We start from the raw sequence: 26,796 nt of genomic DNA on the forward strand, positions 1-26,796 counted from the left end.
AGGTGTTGTGAGTGTATTTTCACAATATATGCTTCTACAGTATATGCCTCTACAAGTCCATAAATTGTCACTTTAGAAATGTGTAGACACCCTGTACACTTATACTGTATGTTGTTCTGTTTACTGTTAAGTGAGAAAACAATGTGTTAACCCATAAGCTAAACATCTGGGGACCCCCCCAAAATAATTTGGGGACCCCCCTGGGGGCCTCGACCCACAGGTTGAGAACCACTGTTCTAATGACAACCCGAGGTCACATCCCACTTAACGTACATCATCAGCATGACTTGACATTTGTCTTCTACCAATGTAGAAATTGCTAAATGTCCTTAATGTTAACCTTTTCAGTCAGGTTTCAATGGAGGAGATATCGGACACTTCTTCAACCTGCCCGGATCGCGGTCCAATGACATGGTGAACATTGAACAGACAACAAACGTCAATCTGCCTGGCCGTTGGCTGTTCCGCATAGATACTGATCTGATCGACCCCGCCAATGGCTGCAGTTACAATGGTACATTGAAAAGAATGTGTGTGTGAATGCTTGCGTGCGTGCGCGCGTGTGTGTGGGCACTGGGCAGGGTGGGTGGCAGTTGTTGATTGTACAGTGTAGATTAGGGTCTCAAAGATAAAAGGTCATATCAAATGGTGGTCCATTGCCTAATACACGTCTAACTGACCTTTTAAGAATCACTGGTGTAGAGATACACCAGCGGCAGTGGCTCAGGGGTAGGTAGAGCTGCCGGAGGGGATTGATTGATTGATTGAACTATTTTCACTAGTTTGCATAGGAAAAGGTACACTTTCATGACAGTACAGTTCACTGCTCCCCCAGAGTTTGTGTCGAAGTGTCCTAGCAAGATTCTGAACCACTAATAGCTCCTGATGTGCAGGTTGGTTCCCTGCATGGTTTCCTCCATCATCAGTGTATGAATGTGTGCGTGGATGGGTGAATGTAATCATGCACAATCTATGTCAGGGGTGGGCAACTTTGATGATGGCGAGGGCCACTATTTCCACCTTCCCTCCAGAGGGCCACATTTGTCATTCTAGTATTGCATACAATAGAAGCAAAAATAGCAGATCTACAAGCTCAAAACGCATCGCGCTGCGATGCGTTTTGAGCTTGTAGATCGGCTATTTTTGCTTCTTTTGAATTTCTTAATTGGAATCCTGAAATGTAACATTTTGATTTAATTTCAAACGCATTTAGTTACACATGTTAACTTTATGAACCTAAATACTGTACAAATACATTGGACATAAAAAATACATTTTAATACTACTATACTAGTCATTAGGCTACTAATATAGACTGACGGAATTAAAGCAGATCATGTTTGGAATTGTAGCTGAAATCAATGATATATCAGTATTTACTGGTGTAGATATAAGGCCCTTCACATCCACCCTCTCCTGCAGGGCGTTACTACAGGCGCGGGGAGGTCTTCTGGCTGTCTGACCAGTGCTCCCAGCGCTGCCGCTGTCTGGACATGAACAACGAGGTGCTGTGCCAGGAGGCGCCGTGCGGCCAGCTGGAGACGTGCGAGCAGCAGGAGGGGGCCTTCTACTGCCAGCCCACGCGCACCAGCACCTGCGTGGTGTTCGGCGACCCGCACTACCACACCTTTGACGGCTTCCTCTACCACTTCCAGGTAGGGGTGGTTAATATGGTGATAGATATTGTTGAGAAGATACGTCTCCACGATATGCCTTTTCAGAGTTCATTTAAACACTTCAGCTTAGAGTTAACCATTTGACATTTATTAGAAATAACATAACCATTTATGCAATTATATTGCATTGAGTTTGGCAGATGGGCTCTGCTCTCATGATATACAGATTTATCTGTGTATCCGTAACACAGAATCTGCTATCTCAGACCCCCCAGAGCAGAGTATAAGTTACAGATGTACATAAAACATGAACTTCCAATTACATCATAAATTACAGCACATAGAATAACCATAGTACAATCAACATTTCATCATACCACAATCATGGAATAACCATGGTATCCTATCATGGAGCGTCCATTACAACTGAAGCTAAATGCCACAGGGAGGAGGCCGGGGAGGTGGAGGATTTTTCTAACACACATCACACAACCTGCTTTGACAGCTGAACATGTAGAATGAGCAGGGAGCAGAGGCTGCTTATAAGGACTACACTGAGAAATGAGGGCGTGTATGAAGTAGCTTGTAGCGAATGAGAATGAAGTAAGAATGAATGTGGGCGTATGAATTAATTAGCTGTTAGCGAATGAAGAGGGGGGGTTCGGGGTATATCTAAACTGTTAAGTAACTTGAAAAATAACCATAAAAACCAACATGTAAAATAATCGCGATAAGATCGTGTATCGTGATACAGCTTGGAAAAATATCGCAAAATATTGTATTTTTCCATATCGTCCCACCCCTACTTCCAGGGAACCTGCTCCTACCTGCTGGCGCGGCCCTGCTGGGAGGTCCCAGGCCTGCCCTTCTTCAGCGTGGAGGCCAAGAACGAGAACCGCGGCGTGGCCGCCGTCTCCTGGCTCCGGGACGTCACGGTGGAGGTTTACGGCCACACGATCACACTGCCCAAGGGCAGCCTGGGCGCCGTCCAGGTACAGAGGCTATGTACCGTATGCTATGTCGCCCTGGTGTCGCCCGCTGCTGATGATGGGGGGGGGAAACGCTTGAGAGCAAAACAAAGGAGAGAAAACTGAACCCTTCATTAGCGTTCGGTTTCATATCGTGGTTCTGAAGAGGGTGTGTTTGTGTGTGCGTGTGTGTTTTGTCTGAGGCTAATCTCGCAAACCACTGGACCGAGCCAAATCTCTATAGTGCTGTCAGGAGGCAAACCTTCCTTTTTTTAATCTTTTTCTGCAAAACATATTTTTGGACACTGCTCCTACAGATGTGGCACTAAAATCACGCAAAGCGGTACACACTATCTCTAAAGTCATATCATCAACATGGATCTGTCCCATTTCCCGTATTCCCTCCTGTTTGGCTACCATTGCCTTCTAAAGTTTGTGTATGCGACGTGACGGTCGCTTATCTACCGATTAGGGAGTATTACTGGTTATTATTATGTGAATGGAGCTCAGATCGGGTGAAACCTTCCCCAAATATGGAGTCACACATCATAGATATACTGTACGCCATAGATGACTGACGGCATAGACTGGGAGCCACACGATGTTTAACCCTGAATCTTATAATGTTGCTGTGAGGAGGATGTTAAAATCAGATGTAAAACCTCCGCCGCCCACTGGCCCGGAAATACTATTTGGACCCTTCAGGCCAGTAGAACACACCTTCCACTTGTCCACTTGGGCTAGACTGCTCTCTGTCGAGGTGCCAACCTGCTCCTTGCCACCTCGGCACTCTGTTGAGGTGCCATTGCCAACCTCGGCGCTCTGTCGATGTGCCAACTTGCCACAGAGGACGCAACAGGAAAACTGAATGCAATACTTGCACGCTTCGCTGGCACAAGTAAAAAGACCTAACCTTAACACTTACCACATTATTTTCCTGTGGTACTGTTGTTTTGTAAGGATTTTGTGAAATTGTCTGGTTAATTACAACATGGTTTTCCGTGAGCCCATCATTAGGAGGGTCAATTCTTGACTGTATTTGTGGATGGGCCTGTAGCTACAATGGTAGGGCTGTGCAGTGATGTTGAGAAGTCACTAGCCCAGAGGACCAGCGCCAGCGGAAGATTTCCCTTAATGTCTACCCCTGGAGGTAGACTGGCATAGTTCTACTGGAGACTTTGAGAGCGAGCTCTGGACTGGAGGCATACTGTACATAAAACAATATTATGGAATCAGATTTATGTCAGGTTTTCATGTTTTTCGCAACAGAACTGACTTGGAAGGACGTTTTCACAACTGCTTTCAAACGTTTCCCCCTCATGATCCAGTCTTAAATGTATCATGCTGCTAAACGCTGGGCTTCTGAATTTCTCACGTGTTTCTCTCGCCAGGTGGACGGTCTGATCAAAACCTTGCCAGTCCAGCTCCAGCTCGGCGCCATCCACGTGTACCAGTCCGGAGTCGCCATAGCGTTAGAAACCGACTTTGGGCTGCTGGTGACTTACGACGGACAACACTACGCGTCCATCTCCTTACCCAGCTCCTACTTCAACAACACCTGCGGCCTCTGCGGCAACTACAACGACGACCCCGCCGACGACCCCGTGCTGCCCGACGGCTCGCTGGCGGAGAGCGTGGTGGAGCTGGGGGGGAGCTGGCGCGTGGAGGACGCCGACTGGAGGTGCACGGACGGCTGCGCCCAGAACTGCAGCGTCTGCGAACCCGCCCTGGAGGCCTTCTACTTCCGCCCCGACTACTGCGGCCTCATAAACAAGACGGACGGGCCCTTCAGGGACTGCCGGGCAGTGGTGGACCCCACGGCCTTCGTCTACAGCTGCGTGTACGACATGTGCAGCCACAGGGACAACATCACCACGCTCTGCCAGGCCATCCAGGCCTACGCGCTGGCCTGCCAGGCCCTGGGCGTCACCATACGGCCCTGGAGGTCCCGCACCTTCTGTGGTGAGTCATCAATGAGATTATTGATTATATACACAAATAATAATGCAGATTATTTCTCTTTTTGTTGGATTCAGTTTGAATTAGAGCCCGACCGATACCATATTTTTTGACCGATGCCGATGTTTGCCGATGGTGAGTGCTAGACCACCGATTGCCGATGTTTAACCGATGTTTTGTAATAATATAAAATAATAATAAATAGCCAACATTTTAAAAAACTTCTTACCTTCAAAACCTTTTTTTTCCCTTTTTTTTAACCAATGGTCCAGGGACCACCAGTGGTCCTTGAAGGGTTTCCAGGTGGTCCCCAGCAAAATGATGGAGATTTGGTAACCAAATGGACCCTTTAACTCATGAGTGTAAAATGAAACCCATTGGGTAACGTAACGACAATATATTTTAATGACCGATGTCTGATACCGACATCGGGGTCCAAAAACGACCGATATATCGGTATATCGGTCGGGCTCTAGTTTGAATGCTACAGTTGACATTTACTCCTAAAAGTGGTCTTCAACAGGGGGTCCTCAGAGTTATTACAGGGGGTCCTCCAAATCTTTGTGTGATAGGAACTTTATTTTTTCTACACTAACCACTAATGTTCCACAATGTGTGGAACATTAGAGCTTTGGTGCCGAGGGAAAAAAAAGAGCAGACTAAAGGGCTTTGCACACAGGCCCGTTTTTTCAGTTTCATGCATGATTAAAACGTATTGGATTTGGTGTGCAATGTAGTGCGGAATCCTCACTGTGGATCCGAAAAGGAGTCATTAAAGAAGTCAATGAGTTTTTAACACATGCGAAACGACGCACAAATCGAACCGGGAAAAAAACACACTGCTGCAGCCACTTGGCAAATTCGGAGCAGGTGTGCATGCGGTTATAGAGAATTAATTAAATCGTCTGTTTTTTTCGTGTGAAGAATCGCGCCTGTCTGCAAAGCCCTTAAGTATTGACACATGCACATTAATCCAACAACCTACACTGATGAAAGTGAAATCTATGAATTTTTTTTTTTCAGGGACCCTGAGAAAGAAAGATTTGAACTACAACAAATAAATCAAAAATAGCAGACCTAGGCACTCGATGCTGCGCTATGAGCTTGTTTATCTGCTATTTTGTAATAGTTAAAGCAAAAAATGATGGGTGGTTAAAATCTAGAGTGACACGGATGCGATCCCGGTCAAGTTTGTCTGTTTTTACAGGATCTCACATAATAATTTCCATTTCTCTCCTTGGCTCGTCAGCCCTGCCGTGTCCAGAGTCCAGCCGCTACGAGGTGTGCACCAGCGCCTGCCCCGCCTCCTGCTCGGACCTCACCTCCCAGCTGTACTGCGCCCACCCCTGCACCGAGGGGTGCCAGTGCAACCCAGGCTACATCCTGAGCGGCAGCCGCTGTGTGCGGCGCGAGAACTGCGGCTGCGAATACAACGGCCTCTATTACCCCCTCAACGACACGTTCTGGGTGGGCGCCAACGGCGAGGGGGACGAGTGCACCCTCCGCTGCAACTGCAGGCCCAACGGGGAGGTGTCCTGCTTCAACGACTCCTGCAAGGAGAGAGAGGTGTGCATGGTCAAGGATGGCATGCTGGGCTGCTACCCTCGCAGGTAGTGTTGGTTCCGGTCGACGAAAAATGTTTGTCGACTGCCTTTTTTTCACTGACGAAAACTGAATAAGAACTAAATAAAAGCTAAGCTGTGATGACAAAGACTAAGAATAAATATACTGACAATTTCGTCAACAAATAAAAACTGGACTAAAATGTTAGGGAGGGACTAGTGGAGAAGAGCTCCAGTAGAACTAAAAGACAAGTCATTTTATGTTTGGTTGCCCTCGGGTGTTGCGCTCTGAAAATAGCAGATCTACAAGCTCACAACGCATCGCAGCGCGGCGCGTTGTGATCTTGTAGATTGGCTATTTTCATAGCGCAAGCAAATGTAAAATCAGGCATTACAACGCCATCAAGGCACCACCAAAATGCTTTTTTTTGTCATTTTATGATATCCAGTCTACTAAAACCAGACTAGAACTGAAACATTTCAGATGACTAAAACTAAATCAACATTTCCTGTCACAATCAACACTGCTGGCAGGGAGGGCCTGTGTTCCGCCACGCAGAACCTGGTGACGTCCACCTTCGACGGCAGCTCCATGCCCTTCACGGAGGACAGCTCCTACTTCCTGCTCAAGCTGTGTGGCAGAGTGCCAGTCAACGGCTCCGTGGTGGAGGTGAAGATGAGCCGTCGGACAGCAAGCAGGGGTCCTCTGTGGAAGAGGCACGTTGTGGTCCGGGTGGCCAATCTGGAGGCTCAGATTGGAGGCTTCTTTGACGTCGTCAAGGTTAGTGTTTGGGGCAAAAAATCACAGGGTTCCCTCGGTCATGAGATTCCTGGAAATATTTTGAAATTAGACAAATATTTTTCCAGTACTTGAAAAGTTTTGGAATTGATCAAGGGTCCTGGAAGGTCCTGGAAGAAACAGCTATGCATTGTCTTTGGTTATTGATTTTGTTAATAACTCTGAAATGACAAATTAAACATTGGCCAAATTGTCAAATATTAGAGGCAGAAATTGAGAAAATAGCAGATCTACATGCTCACAACGCCTCGCGTTGCGAGGCGTTGTGAGCATGTAGATCGGCTATTTTCACAATAGAACCGTGTTATACAAAATTCCTCAACTCTTAGTTCTCGTCAGGGTCCCGGGGTCCCCAGTTCAAATATGATTATTTCGGGGGTCACAGCCTGAAAATGTCTAGAACCAATGGCATACACTACCTGTCTTTGGGCATTGTGCATAGGCGACTTGTTATTGAGTTGAATTATTGTTATATAGTCCTGGAAATTGGGATAAATATTCTGGAAAAGTTTTGGAAAGGTTTTGGAAATGAATTGGTAAAAATGTGTGGGAACCCTGAAATCATTACATTGTGGGTAGTGATGCACCGATATAACGGCCACATATCTGTATCGGCCGATATTAAACTGATGTCAGTAGCCAATATTTAGTTGTTGCGACCGTCAGGTCGCAAGTTACTATGAAAAAAGCTCTACCGGTTGTCTGTCAGTCTGTCTGTCACGTCACACTTTTGCCCTACTCTTATCTCTGCCACCGTTGCCCCTATCAATGCCAAACTTTGTACGCACACTCTTTGGATGGCAAATCACAACCGCCGCCCCTGATTTCTCACATGGCCCTCTTCTAGCGCCACCATCGGGCCGATTTTTGCAAAACACATTTTTGGACACTGCTCCTACAGATTTTGCCCTACTGTGTACCGCAAAGAGCGGTACACAGTATCTCTAAAGTCATGTCATCAACATGGATCTGTCCCATTTCCCATATTCCCTCCTGGTTGGCTACCATTGCCTTCTAAAGTTTGTGTATGCGACCTGACGGTCGCTCATTTCCCGATTAGGGAGTCTTGCTGGTAGATAAGCCTACATTTTGCGCTGGCTATGTTGGTGTGTTGGTTATCTGCAGCCTACCAAGCTGTAGATTCTGAACAGTTATTTCTTAAAATTAAGGTGTGTTTGTTTCCCCGGCACAAATGGGGGAAATAATAACACCAAAAACAAACTAAAAGAATATCGGTATCGGCTAAGTGTTATTTTTAACATCGGTATCGGCCAATCATTTCCATATCGGTGCATCCTTCTGGATTCCAGATGCTAATTCATCAAAACCTACTTTTGTTTTGACATTGTAGTTGAACGACGAAGCGGTGGTGTTGCCGTACGTGCACCCGCTGGAGGTGATGATGATCTACAGAGCTCCGGGCAACGCCACGGTGGTGGAGATCAAGAACCTGCTGCGCGTGCGCTACACGCGCCAGGGCCTCCTCAACATCTCCATCTCCACCATCTACTACAACGTCACCTGCGGCCTGTGCGGCGTCTTCAACGGCAACGCCAGCGACGACCTCCGGCTGCCCAACGGCCGCCAGGCAGAGTCCGCCGAGCAGTTCACGGAGGGCTGGAAGGCCCTCGCCGACGACCTCACGTGTAACGGCGACTGCGACGACCTCTACCGCATGTGCACGGACCTGCGGGTGTACCAGAGCCCCTGGCTGTGTGGCATCATCAACGACCCGGGGAACAGCACCTTCCTGGACTGCCACGCAGCGGTCAACCCCTCGCCGTTCTTCAGGAACTGCCTGTACAACATGTGCGTGAAGCAGGGCAACCGCTCGGCCCTCTGCTCCGCCCTGGAGTCCTACGCCACCGCCTGCCAGGACGCCCAGGTAGGCCTGTCCTCCTGGAGGACGGCCACCAACTGCCGTGAGTAGAGAAACCGTATACAGTATGTACTCTGAGTAGAGAAACATTACCGTATACAGTATGTACTCTGAGTAGAGAAACATTACCGTATACAGTATGTACTCTGAGTCTGATGGGATGGGTTGATGTTACAGTATGTACTCTGAGTCTGATGCAGGGATGGGTTGATGTTTCTGATTTTAAATTAAAACAAATGAAACATTTGTCTCATTTAGGACTAACATTTAGGACTAACGATGCTGCATGGCTTCTGTTGGTCTTCTGTTGGTCTTTTATGAATTGAGTACAAAAGGACCCCAACGTAAACAAGCCATTGTGCTTTCTTATGGTTTAAAACCTGTACTGTCCTGTACTTTTTCCTTCTAATAAAGTAGTCAAGCCTTTCTCTATTAAAGGGATAGTTCATCCCCAAAATGTTTTTTTCTTTCTTATTGATTACTCACCCTAAGGAGACTTGAATTCAGCCTACTGTCAAAGCACAATTCTCACTTTTATTTCCTGGTCTCTCCCGCAGCCCTGCCCTGTCCGGAGAACAGCCACTTTGACGAGTGCACCACCGCCTGCCCGCTGACCTGCACCAACCTGGACGAGCCCGTGGAGCCGTGCCAGCTGCCCTGCACGGAGGGCTGCGTGTGCGAGGAGGGCTTCGCCCTGCAGGACTCCACGCTGTGCGTGGCGCGCAGCGACTGCGGCTGCGTCAGCCACGGGCGCCACCTGGCCACCAACCAGACCTTCTGGACGGACTGGGAGTGCCAGGAGCGCTGCTACTGCAACGGCTCCGACAACAGCGTCTACTGCACGCTGGCGACCTGCCCGCCCGACGAGTACTGCCAGGAGAGCGATGGCCTCTACGTGTGCGCGCCGCGCACCGATACGCTCTGTGTGGCGGCCGGCTACGGGCACTTCCTGCCCTTCGACGGCATACCGTTCGAGCTGCACAGCTCCTGCCCTCTGAGGATGGCCACCAGCCGGTGTGAGGAGGAGGAGGACGGGGACGATCACGGGACGATCATAAGACACGGTGGTCCCACTGGCACGGTCCCTCAGTTCAGTCTGGCCGTACGTAACGAGGAGAGAGACACGGGCCAGGCGATATGGGTGAGGGGCTTCGTTTTAGAGGTCTATGGCTTTGAGATCGAGGTGTCGAGGAGCTACAAGAACACCGTTACGGTGAGTCATGGTTTTAGAAATACTTTTGTGTCTGGATTCAGAAAACCAGAAAACCTCATGCAAGACTATGTTGGTCATTCTTATCACCAGACAGGGGGGAGTTTCCCCCGGTAGGACCTAGCGCATGGAAGGAACACGTTATTCCAACCAGTTCCTTTCCCTTGGATCGGGCACCCTGGTTACACGTGCCCTATTAGCGCTTATTTCTCTGGCTGAACTGAAGGTCAGCGTTGTTGCATGCGCGAGGGGGAGTTATTTCTAATCAAGCCGATAGAATATCCAGACAGAGGGTGAATTCCTCTTTGATTGGCTTAAGGCGTATCTGATTTCAATGGGCATCTTTTAACAGGCTGGATTTGGCTCAGACCAAACCCTGACCCTGAGCGACATTTGGAATGGGTTCACAAAGTGACTCAAAGATCTGAGGAGAGCCAGAAGACACACACACACGCGCGCGCACACACACACACACACACACACACACACACACACACACACACACACACACACACACACACACACACACCTACACAATCCAATTCATATGGACACACACACACACACACACACACACACACACACACACACACACACACACACACTCACACACACACATTTTATCTCTATTTATTTATTTATCCATCCATACAGACAGACAGACAGATTATACATTAAAAGACACACAGATGGATGAAAGTATCTAGACACAGACACACACACACATAGCTGTCTCGGGCAGCAGTGGCTCAGGAGGTAGGTTCCCAGTTCGATCCCAGGCTCCCCCAGAGTTAAAGTGTCAAAGTGTCCTTGAGCAAGCCTCTGAACCCCTAATGGCTCCTGATGAGCAGGTTGGTGCCTTGCATGGTTTCCTCTGCCATCAGTGTATGAATGTGTGTGTGAATGGGTGAATGTAATGCACAATCTATGTAAAGCACCTTGGACGAAGGCACTATATATACAGTAAATGCACACATCCACTAATTATTTTTTATTTTTTTATTATATTTTTTTCCATTTGATGTATTGAGGTTGATGTATTACCTTGCTTATGGTAAATCGCTCTGGATTAACTCATCTGGTGCCGATCCCGAACTAGTTCGGCTTTATTTCAATCCAATAAAATCTTTTTTTTATTAATTCACTTACCCCGAGCTGCTTGTAGAGTCGTGGGTGGTCCTGGCTCGCTAGCCGCTAGCCAGCTAGCCGTTCTACTCTGTCCGACGATATATTCCATTAAAAATGGTTTAAAATACATTTTTGAGCTCCCCAATGTTCACCCGATGTTCGGCGCCGCTTCCGATGAGTACACGAGTGTGCCGATCCCGAAGTAGTTCGGCTTTATTTAATTAAATGAATAAAATGATAAGAGGCCTTCTGAAGCCTGGCTTGATTTTTGTAGCTACTAGCCGAAAGCTAACAACGTCCCGGCCGGCCGTAATTTGCGAACGCAATCGCCAATCTCCGCCTAATCCAATGAAAGACCGCATCTTTAAAGGCTTATATCTCTTTTTTGTGTTTTAGGGAAGCGGCGCGAGGTTTATTTACGGCGAAATCGCCCAAAAATGATCTTTTAGATGACAAAATGGGAATAGCCATTCTGTTAGCATCTTCATCCGGGACATTTCCATGCCGTGCATGAACGTGAGCACGTCAGGTCCTGGAAGCTGAAGTCCTGGAAGCTAAAGCGCTCGCCTATGAGAGATGCGCTGGCATTCTTTGGCCCTAGAGGGCGCTGGCACTCAAAGAGTTAAGAGTGTCTGCTAAATGCTTAAATTGTAAATTGTAAATGCAATAATAGTGCATTGAATCAGAAAATCTGAAGAATTCAGAGTCTGCATTAACCTCTCTCTGCCTGTAGGTGAATAAGGAGCGCCTGTACGTCCCCCTGAAGCTGGGCCAGGGGAGGGTCAACATCACCACCATGGGCATGCAGCTGATCCTGGAGACAGACTTTGGCCTGAAGGTGGCCTTCGACTGGACCACGCTGCTGCTGCTCACCCTCACCCGCAACCTCTCCGACATCTCCTGCGGCCTCTGCCAGGGCATGCCCCTGACGCCGCCCTCCCTCACCACCACCGACTGGGGCCTGGTCTGGGCGGAGCGGGAGACCTTCTGCCAGGTGGGCTGCGGGGACAGCTGCCCGCGCTGCGGCCTGGGCGAGAGGACCGGGCCCGCCATCGACAACGGCATGATCAGGGACAACGACAACGACAACAGCCCCAACGAGCAGCCGACCATCCTGCGCTTCCACATCGGGGACGGGCTGTACGTGTACGTGGAGCCCGAGGCGGTGAGGCTGTGCGGGCTGATCGTGGACCGAGGGGGCATTTTCTCTCGCTGCCACAGCAAGGTGCCGCCGGCCTTCTTCTACCAGAGCTGCCTGCAGGACACCTGTCTGGACATGGGCGCGCGGGACACCACCTGCAACTGGCTGCAGATATACGCCGGCACCTGCCAGACGCAAGGGGTGCCCATTATGGGCTGGAGGACTGACACGCCTTGTGGTGAGCGGCACACGTTTGGGCTCAGCCTATAATGGGAGGATGTAGAAGGACTACTGGCGCTATCGTGTTTGTTCACTCACAGTCCACTGCTGTGATAAAGGAAACATCTGAGGAAATGGGGGATACGTAAATGTGCTGGTATTCGTGGTTTGCTGGTAGCTGACCAGACCGTTGAGAAAATTATCCTAGCGTCCACGGTTCAATTCAGACTGAACAAATGTTGAGCACTTAATTCCCTGTCGCTCTACTACGTAAAATGGTATACAGTATACTGTAAATAAAAAGCTAAACCAGCCTAATATATATATATATATATATATATATCTATATATATACACACATGCTAATATTAAATATTATACTATATTATTATATATATACATACTCTATGCCAAAGCAGAATTAATTAAGCTGAATGTTGCCAACTCTTTAAGTTAATCAATGGTACTTTATTTTTGCCTTAAAGGGATAGTTAATCCCCAAGATGACTTTTTTTCTCACCCCATGGAGACTTGAATTCATGGATATTGTTTTGTTTTTGTTGCATTCCTAAGATAATAATTTGAGGAGACTCTTTGTGTCTCCCTCTGTGTCTCTTTGTGTCTCCAATTTTTAATCATTGAAGGGTGCTATATTGCAGACGTTGCGTTGCGTTCGGGGGCAGCGTCCAAACTCTTTTTTTTTTTACGCCGTCCGACGCTGATGAGACGCCCGATGGCTGTAGTGGAGCCATGAATTCAAGTCTCCATGGGGTAGCCTGGGATGATGTGGGATCGCTTCCAATTTCAGGGTTTGATCCGGTCAGGAGTGGAAATAGTCTACGTCATGTTGTAGTCCTCAAAGGACTACACTTTGGCCAGAAAGATCAAACCGGAATCAGTTTTAACCCCAAATAATTCCCCGCCCTAAAGGACATCATTTTAGTACCTACTCAATAAAAACCCTTGATGCGGCGTCGTTTTGCTTATTTTTTGAAACGTTTGTTTGGTATATCTTCCAGTCCAACTCGCAGCGACTGGCAAGACTACACTTCTCGAGCATTTAAATAGGGATTGGGGAAACAAACAAGGGGACCAAAACAAAGCGACGCCGCTTCGATTTTCTCCACAAATTACACCTTAACATGGCTCTAAGAATTCTGTTTTCAATATTCCTTGTATCCCTCATTTCCTTTATTTTTTCTCTTGGCTGAGCATTTTCTCGTCCTTTTACATAATCCAATTAGAGAGCAAATTAGCACTTTCTCTGTTTATGAACAAAATAATTTAGTAAACCAGTGAATTACAGGTACAGTATAGAACCAGCACGTATGGTGCAGGGTTAAACGTGATCATTAGCTTACCACTTTGTCAACCTTTACTTGCTCTCCAGTCCAGAGCTGTCCGCCCAACAGCCACTACTCTAGCTGTATGTCGGTGTGCCCACCCCAGTGCGCCCCCGCCCGCGGAGGGAGGGACTGCAACATGGAATGTGTGGAGGGATGCCTGTGTGACTCGGGATACGTCCTGAACGGGAAGAGCTGCATCCTCATCCAGAACTGTGGCTGCTACACTGACAACAAGTACTTTGAGGTCAGTCTTCACCATTCGGTAATGATGAAATCAATGCATTGTACATTTGTGCTCCGGATAAAACTTACAAAGCTGATGGAGGGTAGAGGTTAAACGATATATCGGTTTGGCCTACAGTATATCGTCACTGTCGGGCAGAAACCTTGTATCTCCAAGTTCAAAATGTGTATGTTTTTTCCTTAAGTAAAGCCCTGCTTCATCATATAAGACTGTCGCACAAAATAGTGAAAATGGTGTGTGTGTGCGCGCGCGCGCACGTATGTCTTGTCACTGCAACATTCCTAACTGTGAGAGAGAGGGGTGGGTGTGTGTGTGTGTGTGTGTGTGGGGCTACAGATCCCATAGCCTGGAGGAACGGACCGTAACCCTGACAACAGGCTGTAGAGTTGAACAGAAGTAGTGAAGAAACGCTAATAAATAGCTTGAATTTGGGAAAAATGGAAATCGGGCTCCATCACGTCTGTATAATGCTAATGGCCAATGCCATGTGAAAGTCGGGATCAGTTGCTGAAGAGATAAAGGTGGAAATGCATTTTGTGACTGACTGACCTACTGACTGACCTCTCTAATTATATGTTAGATTATTGGTCAAAAATTCTGGATCGTTATCGAACCCAAAAATATATCATCGATCTCAGGCTCTGATACCGGCAACTGAGTGAGATAAAGATATCCTACTGTTAAAATGAGCTCAGAACTGTTTTTAAAGCCCTCTATTCTTCTGTCCTTATAATACATACAACCTCCAATTGTCCTCCCGTCAGCCGAAGCAGCTGTTCTGGAACAGCGACTGCACCAAGCGCTGCCAGTGCATCGGCCGCAACCTGGTCCAGTGCGACTCGCGGCGCTGCAAGGCGGACGAGGAGTGCGGCCTGCGCTTCGGCGTGCGGGGCTGCTTCACGCCCCGCTCGCAGCACTGCGTGGCGTCGGGCGGCGGCGTCTTCAGGACCTTCGACGGGGCGTCCCTGCGCCTCCCCGCCTCCTGCTCCTTCGTCCTGTCCACCAACTGCCACAAGCTGCCCGACCTCTCCTTCCAGCTCATCGGCAACTTCGACAAGTGGAGCACGCCCAACCTCACCACCATCTCCCACATCTACCTCTACCTCAACGAGGAGAACATACTCATCACTGGCAGCACTGTGAAGGTGAGAGCAAGGACTTGTGGGGATTAAGTAAGCCATTTACCATGAGAGGGAGTGAGTTGTTGGCTGATTTACCACTGTTTCAGGCTTGTGCCAAACAACCCTGAAACAGTGGTAAATCAGCCAACAGCCCACAACCCTCGAATGGTAAATTGCTTTTCTACCACTTCTACCATATAAATGAAAGAAAACACAGTTGTAACTCGCAAGGTTATTTCGTTACAATCATTAATTGTTTCACTGGGCGGGGTCCATGAGCCAACTCAAGGTTGTTGACTGATTTACCACTGTTTTAAGCCAATCAGAATCCAGTATCTGAACATGTGACCACAAAAAGTTGTAGAAGGTATGTTTTGAGAGGCATGACTGAGAAATGCAAATGCCCTCTTTCCATGCCATACGTGAATGCAGCATTCAAGAGAATTGCCTTGTCCGAACTCTCCAGAACATAAAGGATCTTATGTTGAAAGAATTGCCTTCTCTTTGTAGAAATCCATGTTGTACGCCAAATCTCCAGTATTCACTTGATTATGCTTAGTTTAGTGTGGTATCAAGCACCGAAAATAGCCGACCTCCAAATCTCACAACACACGTCGCAGCGCGACGTGTTGTTAGCTTGGAGGTCTGCTATTTTCGATATTTTCACCAAAAGGCCCTTTTGGAAATTTCAGCCCCTGCCTCTCTAACATTCTCTGCACGTCCCTGGCTGCAGCACTCAAAGGTTTTTGGCCTTATTATGCAGGGGTTGCTGAACCGAACAAAGCTTGAGGACAAAACTATGCTCACTAAAGGTTAGGCCCCACCCACATAGTAGTCTGCCCAGCAACAGCCACAGTGGCTTGAGACACTTTAGCTAGTGTTTTTAATTTAAATCTAATGAAGCTGAGCAAAGTTTGCATTGGGTTGGAGTATGCTGTGGCTTCAGCACTATGTAAAAAAATGTTTTCATGTATACATTTGAATTTTGTCCAATCTGCATAGTAGAGTATGTTAATACAATATAACTTATATAGGCCTACAATGTGGGTGGTTGTATTTCATCTTCCTTCCTAATGAGACATTTAGATTGTGTCAAAGGTCATGTCTCACCAAGACGTACAGGATCTGACACATTTTATCCGATGGACAAGATTCAATTTATCCCCTGAGCAAGCAGGCAGGTTCTATTAGCTCATTGTTGAGGAAACTCAAAGTACAAGAATTTGACTACTGTATTGTACCTTAATCATAACAGTTGTGTTGATCATGTTTACATTTGTGCATGTCTGTTGTTTACATTTCCGCATTTGTGCTTGCATGTATCACAGCATGCATGGGTACATGGGTTTCAGCTCAATGTACGCGCGCCTCTGCACATCTCCTCCCGCCTCCTCTCATGTCCCCTGCTATAATAGGTCAACGGCACGCCTGTGTCGGTGCCCAGCGTCACCGGCCTGCTGACGCGCCTGTCCTCCTCCGAGGGCTTCCTGGTCATCGAGACCACCCAGGACATCGTGATCCGCTACAACCGCTTCAACACGCTCAGCATCACCATGGGCCCGCGCATGCAGAACAAGGTGTGCGGCCTGTGCGGGAACTACAACGGAGACCCCACCGACGACTACATCACCTCCAGGGGCAAGCCGGCTCTCAGTGCTCTGGAGCTGGCCCAGAGCTGGAAGACCAATGGGATGCAGAACAGGTGAGCCTCAAGATAGTTCATATTTCTTTTTGGGCAGTGCTAACCGCTCCTACTGTTTGTACTGTTTGTACGTATGTCCAACACATGGCTCATTGGCTAAGCTTCGCAGGATGCTTAATGAAAAGTGTGATTTTTTTGGGTGGTTTTCTGACCACAATTACACCCCAAAGGAACCTGCGTTTTGAACATTCAGTGGATTTTCTGTGGCCTGGGGTTTTCTGAATAAATGGTAAATGGTGCATTTATATAGCACTTTTATCCAAGGCGTTATACATAGATTGTGCATTACATTCACCCATTCAAAGGAAACCATGCGAGGCACCAACCTGCTCATCAGGAGCAACTAGGGGTTCAGAGTCTTGCTGAAGGACTCTTCAACATTAACTCAGGGGGAGCCCGGATTCAAACTGGGAACCCTTCGGGAACCCTTCGTGCTTTAATGACGGTTTCTCTACCCCTGAGCTATGCCGCCCCAGAATAATTAGGCTTGGAAAGGTGATGTCATTGGCCCCTGGACTTTGATGTCACAGTCCATTAATCCCTCCCCTTCTCCTCCCAGCCCCTCCTCAGCGATGATTGACATGCAAAATCCCTCAACACGCAAATAGTTTTTAGTCAAAAGGCCCCAGAACACAACTCAGAGAAAAAAACCTGCCATGGCTTACTGCAGTCGATTCTTTCAGTTAAAACCTTTTAATGTTATGTTTTGTAAAAGAAAAACACCTCTAAGAGTTTCATATAATACTCATGTATACCCATAGCTGCGACGAGACCCAGTATGTGGCTCTGGCCCAGTCCTGTGACAACACGGCGGTGCTGGACCTCCAGGGCGAGGGCGGCTGTCAGAAGCTGACCCAGATGAAGGGCTTCTTCCAGCCCTGCCACGGCCTGCTGGACCCCCGGCCCTTCTACGAGTCCTGCTACCTGGATGGCTGCTACAACCACCGCAAGGCCCAGGTCTGTGGCTCGCTGGCGGCGTACGCCGAGTCCTGTCGCTCCCTGGGCGTCCTCTCCACCAAGTGGATCACCCAGGAGAACTGCTGTAAGGTCCACCCCCAGCTGTGTTGCTTCTGACAGCAATATTTGGATTTGTAGTTTTAGTCCTAGTGTTTTTAGAATACATTTTAATTTAGTTTTAGTCATATATTAGTCGTCTGAAATGTTTTAGTTTTAGTCGACTAAATCTACAGTTGATTTTGTAGACGAAAATGTATTTTGCCAGGGCCTTGATTGTGATTTTACCACTTGGTTGCTTGCTGAAACTAGACGATCTACAAGCTCACAACGCGTCGCAGAGCGTTGTGATCTTGTAGATCGACCATTTTCAGAGCACCCGGACGCAACCAAACGTAAAATGACTTGTCTCTTAGTTGCTCTGTATCTCTTCTCCCTAACATTTTAGTCTAGTTTTTATTTGTTGACCAAATTATCAATATATTTAGTCTCAGTCTAGTGATCATAGCTTAGTTTCTATTTCTTTTCTATTTCGTTTGCATCAGAAAAGGTAGTCGACGAACATTTTACACCATAGTTTTAGTCGACAAAATCAACACTAACCCCCAGGTGCAAGGTCTCCAGACAATCACACGATACAAAAGAAGTCCTAGCAAGTTATGATACTATATTGGTGAATGACCTACCATACAGCCAGATGGGTAGATAAGATATAGTATATAGAATATGGTAGGGCTCCATCTAGGGCAAATGAGGTATTATTGCTTGGTACTGTATGTGTTTGGGTATTTTTTAACCACTTACAAAGTGCAGTGCATATTTTGGGAATTTCATTATAGGCTAAATAAATTCTAGCATTTTCAAATAATTTCTAAAAGGATCTTCTATATTAAAGGAAAATGGGTAGTTGACTCCCTGGTATAATTTCCCTGTGTCTTTAATTTAGACAGAGGAAAGGTCCTGCACACTATCTTCTTACCTTGCAAATAAACATATTTAGTGTTTCGGTACATATACTGTACCTTCACCGGGTTATCTGTAACCCGATTTGCAAGTGAAGACGATAGAACACGGGAGTCCTTTGTTCTGTATTAGTGGGCCCATGGGGTTCTCTGACGCACCATTTGTAGGTACAGTATATTGCATTTAGACAGACCGCATAATTATGGGAGACTGGCGGAATACTTATTTGTTATTATAGGTAGAAGCTACGTGGCTTTAGTGTGACAGCTAACATTGTGTGTGGACCTGTCTTTAGCAGAATGGATCTATGACCCCTGTGCAGGAGAGACCTGCAGAAATGTCACCTGTGAGCAGGAGAACGGAGGGGAGCCGTGCGGCTGTCCGGAGCTCCCCAGTGGTTCTTTGGGTGAGTGGTTAATAATGTGAGACAGAGAAGGCACAAACAACGATACAGAAATGGTGGGGAGGTGTTAAAGAGAGAAAAGGATAGAAGATGTATTTATAACATGCCAGACAGATGAGACAGTGAATTGCTAATACATTTCAAGTTGTCTGTCTGTCTGTCTGTCTGTCTGTCTGTCTGTCTGTCTGTCTGTCTGTCTGTCTGTCTGTCTGTCTGTCTTTGGGGGGGGGGGGGAGCTAATATACAGTATATGGACTGGACATGCCAGATATACAGTATATGGACTGGACATGCCAGAGAGGCAACGGTTGAAAGCTGGTTGATTTATACTTTGTTATACAACTGTGTCGCGCACCGAAATGAGCTTGTGGCTTGAGCTTGTAGATAATGCTATTTTCAGCGAGTAGCAGCACCATCATACGACAGAGTATAAATGACGCATTAGTCATGCTGTGTTCCTCTCTCAGTTGGTGATGACGACATCATCCAGGCGGAGGTGATCTGTAAGCATTCCCAGATGGAGGTGTCCATCTCCAAGTGTAAACTCTTTCAGCTGGGCTTCGAGCGAGAGGACGTTCGGGTCAATGACATGATGTGTGCCAGCGTTGAGGGAGAAGACTTCCTCTCATTTAGAATCAACAACTCCAAGGGCCACTGTGGCTCTATAGTGCAGGTGCAGTGACAACCAATCAAGTTTATATACTGTAGGGCATAACAGTGGGCGGGGTTTAAAAGAAAAAAGTCCATTCATTTTTCCCAGATTTAAAAAGACATTTATATCAATTATTTTAAGCCTAGATTCAAGCCATCCAGGATCCTGGTGAATCATAAACATAACACCTTTGATTCTGTGAAAGAAAAAAAAGTTAAAACAAAGGTTTTATAGTCATGATTCACCAGCATCCTGGATGGCTTGATTCTAGGCTTAAGATAATTGATTGATAAAAATTCACAGTGGCAAGAGTTAGTTTTCTCTTTCTTTCTATTGTACAGTATCTTTACATGATTGATTCAAGAACAAATGTTTCGGGTATCCAGCCTGACTACATCTTTTCTAAATTATAAAAGAAAAACATATTTTCACAAATAGCTAAAATATCCGATCTACAAGCTCCCAACACATTGTGATGCAACGTGTTGTGAGCTTTTTTTTTTTTTTCTAAATGTGGTTGTCTCTCACAGTCGAACGGGACGCACATCATGTACAAGAACACGGTGTGGATAGAGAGCGTGAACAACACAGGGAGCCTCATCACCCGAGACAAGTCCATCAATATAGAGTTCTCCTGCGCCTACGAGCTGGACCTCATGATCTCCCTGGAAACAGTCATCAGGCCCATGCTCAGGTCAGACGGAAGACACGCCACTCTAAAGGCTTCATTCATACTCTGTCACACGACAAAGAAATTTAATGAACTGAAACTAGGGTTCCTAACAAATCAGATGACAGGACGACAATATCAAATATACATACCGTAGGGTGCGTGCTAAAACACACAGTCAAGCCGTACGATAACAATAGATATTAAAGTTATTTATTTGTTTGTTATTTTAAGATTAGAGTATTTGAATTGGTCAAATTAGCAATAGAATATACACATGATGTTCATAAGCATCTTCCATAAAATGCGGATGTTTAAAAGCAAACGTTAAGCCTTGATCTGTGATTTCTTCAATGGATTATCTGCACGTAGTTAACAAAGAGGCTGCAAAACAGCCAAAAGGCACGCACATCCAAGGCCAATATAGGCTGGGTGCTTGACTAAAGAGTAATGTACAAATAGAAAAATAGGAGTCTGCACAACAATGTATGCTCCCAGAGAGTGAGTTTACTTGTGGTAACGTTTTGAGCCTAGGCTCTTCATCGAACCTTCCTGGGAAGGTAAAAAAAAAAACATATCGTAATTATTTGGCATACTGTGTTAATAATTCTATGGATTCCATGTGATTTTTCTCTCTTTAATCCCTGCCTTCTCCACCCACTCCCATCCTCCAGTGTGATTAACCTCACCCTACCCACCCAGGAGGGCAACTTCATCACCAAGATGGCTCTGTACAAGAACTCCTCCTACCGCCAGCCGTACCGGGAAGGGGAGGTGGTGCTGAGCACGCGAGACATCCTCTTCGTGGGGGTCTTTGTGGAGGGCGCCGACGAGAACCAGCTCATCCTCATAGTAAACATGTGCTGGGCCACCCCGTCCCGCCAATCCAACGACCGGCTGCGCTACATCATCATAGATAAAGGGTAGGCTACATGGTGGAGCACATGTTGATGATGTGGTGATGGTTTCCGTTTACAGCAATGGGGTGCAAAGACGTTATTTAATAGCACGGCTCTGCATGAGGTTAGCTGTCTGTTAGACTCAAGGGTCAGTCTCTGATACTGTGTCTGTCTGGGTGTCCAGAACTAGCCACTGGAAAGATCGGTGACAATTTATGTGCACACTTGCCAGTAGGCTAGTCCACAGAAATAGAGAAGACATTCACAAACACACAGCATGTTTTATACTGTAGACTACTTATTGAAACTTAACTTTTTATAGTGGAAGTCAATGAATGGGACTTGGATCGGGCTGAAACCTTTTACAAATTTGGAGTCACACATCATAGATTTAGATGAGTTAGCTGTTCCCATCAGGATGCTGAGATCCACATGATTACGGCAGTGGCTCAGGGGTAGAGTGGCCGGTAGAGTGGCCGGATGGGAACTGTGAGGTTCACAGTTCGATCCCGGGGTCCCCCAGAGTTGTGTCAAAGTGTCCTTCAGCAATTTAAATACTGCTGTGCTACTATTCATCAGAGACAAAGTTTGAAAATCACTGACGTAATGTATCAGATATGTATACAGATCTCTCCTTAACATCCGCACCCTCCCTCCAGTTGTCCCAACATCAAGGACAGCACCATCGGTATGGCAGAAAACGGCATATCCCTCACCTGTCGCTTCCACGTCACCGTCTTCAAGTTCATTGGAGACTATGACGAGGTCCACCTTCACTGCGACGTGTCCCTGTGCGACTCGGAGGCGGCCACCTGTAAAGTGGTGAGCATCCCGTAGCGGGCCAGTGGATAACCTGAAATAAACCCCATATGTCCCCGGTTCACATTTCAACTGTCTGTTGACCTGTGTTGAATGTCCTTCCTCTACTCTGTCCTGTCCAAATAAAAGCAAAACTGCCAACAGCAACAAAATCTCAAAAGTGGAGACCATCACTACAGTTTCCCTATACAAACACTCTTTTGTAAGAGGAGTAGAAGGAAGAATTGTCGACAAGCTGAAGTTTTCTACTCTGTACTGATCTATGCGTTCTGTGTCCACAGAACTGTCCACATAATCTAAGGATGTACTCAGGAGATAGTGAACACCAAGAGCACATATTAACTGTGGGACCCATCAGAAGGAGAGGTAAGCATGGATCTTAGGCTTGTTAACGTGTGTGTGCATGTGTGTGTGTTGAGCTGTTAGACAACTTGTTTAATGTTATCCCCAACCATACAGTTTACTGCAAGCTTTCCACATGAAACCATTAACCACTTAGACACAATACTTTGTCATTGTGACGAATAGAGAAAATTGCCGATCTATAAGTTCACAACATGTTGTGATGCAATGCATAGAGCTCGTAGACTGGCTAATTTCATTATTTCTTTTTTAAATGTGTGTGTTCTTAATTTGTTGAAATGTTTATAATAATGATATGCCCAAATTAGAAATGCCAGGTTCAAGTGGTTATTTATTGAAGCTGTATTTAGCTGGCATTGTGTTACTGATAAGCTGTGAGTTTTAAAACCAAACATCTAGCGTTCATTCAATGGAGAATTCCCCTTATAGGTCAAGGGAGACATTAGCCTTGTCTACCATGAGGTAAGCTCGTAGAGCGTGTGTTGACCTCGCCTGGCTTGAGAGACAGAGGCTAGATAGATAACATAACCTCTGGTGTCTCCACAGCGTCTAACTGGTGTGAGGTGAATAACGGGGGCTGTGAGCAGATCTGCAGCAGCAAGCTAACAGGACCCGTCTGCAGCTGTATCACCGGAATGCTGCAAAGGGATCGAAAAAGCTGCCGAGGTGAACACACGCACACACACACACATGCACGCACACACTCACATCTATACCAGTTTTTGTTCTCCTATCCAGGTGAGGACTCATTGTATTGTATTACCACATTTAGCTAGTATCATCAGTAAAATCAATACAGTACTCTGTAGTACCAAAGAGAAGAATGAACAGACATTGACACTTATATTTCAGTTATAACTGTTGCATATTGGTGGCCTGAGAGAACAGCTCCCTCCCCATCTCGTACTTATGAGTGGGAGACTTTCCCGTGAGCTCACAAAGAGCTAGAATCAGGGCAAACTGATTCTGTCTGGCTGCCCTGTGTTTGTTGCCCCCAGCAAGATACAGCACCGCCCTGGGCAGCTGCTACCATACCTAAAGCCACCACTGCGTGCCATTTAGAGAAAAGGACGAGAAAGACAATACATATGCATTACAAAAAGAAGGGTATACACCAATGAAATGGTACATATTTAACATGATTTACCTTTATCTGAGTTTTTTCCCCTTCCTTTCACAGCTGTGAGCTCAGGCAGTAGCCTAAGACCCTTAGTTCTTCCTATGACTGCCAGCACTGTGATGTCGCTGCTCTTGATTCACACACACATTGGTCTCCTATCCTAACCTCCTGGGAACACAGGGAGACACAGAAGAAAATGTAAAAAAGAAGAAAAAAAATGAGAAAAAAAGAAAGAAAGAAAAAGAGAAGAAAAGACCTGAAGCAGTGTTGGAGAAGCACAAAATCTTGAAAAGCTTGAACGAGCCAATTGACCAGTTTTCTGCTACTCAAGAGAATGTTGTTCCTGCTCCAGCACAGGTGTCACTGGCATGTCACTGAATGTAGGCATGATTCACTTTCAGTTTGGTGGATTGTAATAACATTTTGCCATGTCTGGTTTATACTTAGTTGTGCGCTGATGTCATGCTTCGAAGATGGCTGATCTACAAGCTCTATAACGCAGGGGTTCCAAACTTTTTTGGCTCAGGGCACCCCTATAAATATTATTTTCATCTGAGGCACCCCATTATATTCATAATTTTTTACTCCCAACACCTTATATTTATGCCATATATTAGCGATTATGTTGCGAGGAAAACGTTGAGATAATAGCCATTTTGATTAGAACTGACTGAAAATAATGTGTACTTCAAGTTTAAAATGATGTGTCCAAATGAATTCCAGATTTTATCAAATTATCTCGCGGCACCCCTGGACTGCTGTCACGGCACCCCAGGGTGCCCCGTCACCCACTTTGAAAACCCCTGCTATAACGCATCGCACTGCAATTCATCAAAAGCTTGTATATCTGCTAGTCAAAGTGCGACACTGACACGTAACTAATTATAAACCAGGCTTTAGTTGTGCTCACCAGACGGAGTGACAAAAGTCAGCAATGTCACATATTCCCTTTATTTGCAACAGAAAAGAAGAAAAGTAGATCTGCACACCGTCTTAATGTTCCCAAAATAAATGTATTAACCAAGCGGTAAAAAAACTCGTTTCGGCCTCTACAGCCTTCGTCAGGTATATTCCACTTGTATTCTGAATGACTGCTCGTTCAGAATAAAAATGTAAACACCTGGAATGTAATTCCTCTCCGAATAAATTTTAATTCGGGTTTGGATGGGTGTTATATGCCGTTTGAATCAGAATATACTTTCATTCAGGTTACATGTAAACAGTTGGGTATGAATCTCTGTTCGGAATGAGATCTTTCTGAATTTATATTGTCCATCTAACCGCAGCCAATGTGCCACAAGTGCAGGTATATAGGGAATGGTGGGTAGAGCTCACTTCAGTTGCATGAATGAGACCAGGCAGCCAGGGACTCTGCCCCAATTTGAGGTTGAACTTGAGACTAATCACTGATCAGACACAGTCTGCTGTCTGCATAGACAGCACCCATTGAATTGTTTGGATGACCGCTTTATTTGCAACAGCACATTGTCCAAAATAACAAGATGCTTTTGAGGCTTATTGTGATGCATAAACGACTTTACTTACTTTTCTAAATTCAGAACTTTTTCCTTGATCACTCTTGTTGTCCTCTGGAAATGAAGCAAATAAACCTTTGGGGACATGTTTAATTCATAAAGTGAATACACAATGAACAATAGTGGCATCTGTGACTCCTCAGAATGGGCACAGACATGATACACATGGCAAGTGGGTGAATGAGGACTATATTTAATCACATTTCTGATAAGGTCTTGTTTGCTAGTTGTGCATTTTGTAGGTCAATTCACTCTACTGTCAGCTTGACCAGCAGACAGCAGGTCCACTGCTTGGCTTGAATCAGAGGAGAGCTTGTCTGTTATCTAACATTTTGTGTGTGACTTCCAGAACAACAAATTACAGACATTCTACTTAAAAACAACAACATTGACGACAACTTTGGGATACGGGGGAATGGATCATAAAGTATACACTCCAAAATCTGTTTCTATGACATGTAGAGTTCTTTTGCAGACATGATGGTGTATTTCCTAATACACTTTGCGATGGCATAGTTTTATTACATTTATTATTTTGGATGTCCAGATTGATTCTGTGAATGAAGTATTTATGTGTGAAGATGGAACATTGTTTAGTCCCTGTGGGTGTGACCCATGTAGAATTGCGCCGAGGAGAACGTTTCCACTGATATGAAATCACTGGTGTCCCTTTGCCAGAACTAACCAAATACACTGACTCAGAAATATGTCACTTGTGCCATGCCATGCTGTACCTTTAAAATACTTTAAAACTACAATGATTGATTTCTATCGTGATCAGTATGATATTTAGAAATATTCAGAGTTTAGTTACAAACGTCAGTTTGCCTGTCAAGATGGCCCCATGAGAATGACACTAAAGACTGTTATAATAAATGGGTTCTTTCAGTTTGTAATGTAAATGTATGTGACAGAAAAGGTATCTCTTCAGTGGCATTACTGAGGCGAACTGAAATTGATGGTTTCCAATTAACTAAAAGGAGAAAACCTTTCCATTAGTGCCTATTTTGCTACCTTCTTTGTACAAATGTACAGTCAATTTGGTTGTATTTGTATGTTTTTTTTTCAATACTGGAATATCTTTTTTTTTTTTTATGTTTTGATGTCCATGAGGTATTTGAGAGCGACAGCTCCATTCCAGTTAAGTTACCACAATAAATCAAAATGTTCTCTAAATCAGTGTTTCGTGGTTCATTGCTCATTTAATTGATGATGGCCTACATGTATTGACCCCATAAAAATAATTCCCTTACAAGACAGGTGTTATTTATTGGGCATTCGAGCCGTACATGGACCACCGTACATGATGACATTTAGGTATTTAGCCTCATAGACTGACACAATATGTCCATATATGGGCATTCCAGATATGGGCTTAAATATTGATGACATCAGGGATCTCCATATATGGGCATAAAAGGGAAAAGGACTGACACAGATCTCAAAGCATTTATTTTATTTCATTTTAATTTTCGAATTTGCCATTTCATTTTATTTATGTCAGCTATTCGCTTCCATACTCCA

At 45.7% G+C, this 26,796-nt stretch overlaps 1 protein-coding gene across 1 annotated transcript in view; it reads left to right on the plus strand.

Annotated features, from left to right (window-relative positions):
- tecta (tectorin alpha) overlaps window positions 1–23,901 on the plus strand; it is a gene marked incomplete at its 3' end in the record, with an annotated part of 64,291 nt that extends 40,390 nt beyond the window's left edge. Inside the window, exons 17-37 of the mRNA XM_080749472.1 lie at window positions 349–514; window positions 1,423–1,655; window positions 2,429–2,608; window positions 3,976–4,546; window positions 5,793–6,153; window positions 6,640–6,886; window positions 8,256–8,826; window positions 9,341–9,996; window positions 11,855–12,500; window positions 13,872–14,071; window positions 14,836–15,216; window positions 16,608–16,894; window positions 17,656–17,936; window positions 19,107–19,217; window positions 19,682–19,887; window positions 20,397–20,560; window positions 21,211–21,459; window positions 22,095–22,257; window positions 22,536–22,620; window positions 23,164–23,283; window positions 23,798–23,901. Coding sequence (XP_080605598.1) covers window positions 349–514; window positions 1,423–1,655; window positions 2,429–2,608; window positions 3,976–4,546; window positions 5,793–6,153; window positions 6,640–6,886; window positions 8,256–8,826; window positions 9,341–9,996; window positions 11,855–12,500; window positions 13,872–14,071; window positions 14,836–15,216; window positions 16,608–16,894; window positions 17,656–17,936; window positions 19,107–19,217; window positions 19,682–19,887; window positions 20,397–20,560; window positions 21,211–21,459; window positions 22,095–22,257; window positions 22,536–22,620; window positions 23,164–23,283; window positions 23,798–23,901 — 5,982 coding nt within the window. The remainder of the gene's footprint in view (window positions 1–348; window positions 515–1,422; window positions 1,656–2,428; window positions 2,609–3,975; window positions 4,547–5,792; window positions 6,154–6,639; window positions 6,887–8,255; window positions 8,827–9,340; window positions 9,997–11,854; window positions 12,501–13,871; window positions 14,072–14,835; window positions 15,217–16,607; window positions 16,895–17,655; window positions 17,937–19,106; window positions 19,218–19,681; window positions 19,888–20,396; window positions 20,561–21,210; window positions 21,460–22,094; window positions 22,258–22,535; window positions 22,621–23,163; window positions 23,284–23,797) is intronic.
- Between the last annotated feature and the right edge of the window lie 2,895 nt (window positions 23,902–26,796).

This window comes from Nannobrachium achirus (genome assembly GCF_963921795.1).
Source record: "Nannobrachium achirus genome assembly, chromosome: 19".
Taxonomy (NCBI): domain Eukaryota; kingdom Metazoa; phylum Chordata; class Actinopteri; order Myctophiformes; family Myctophidae; genus Nannobrachium; species Nannobrachium achirus.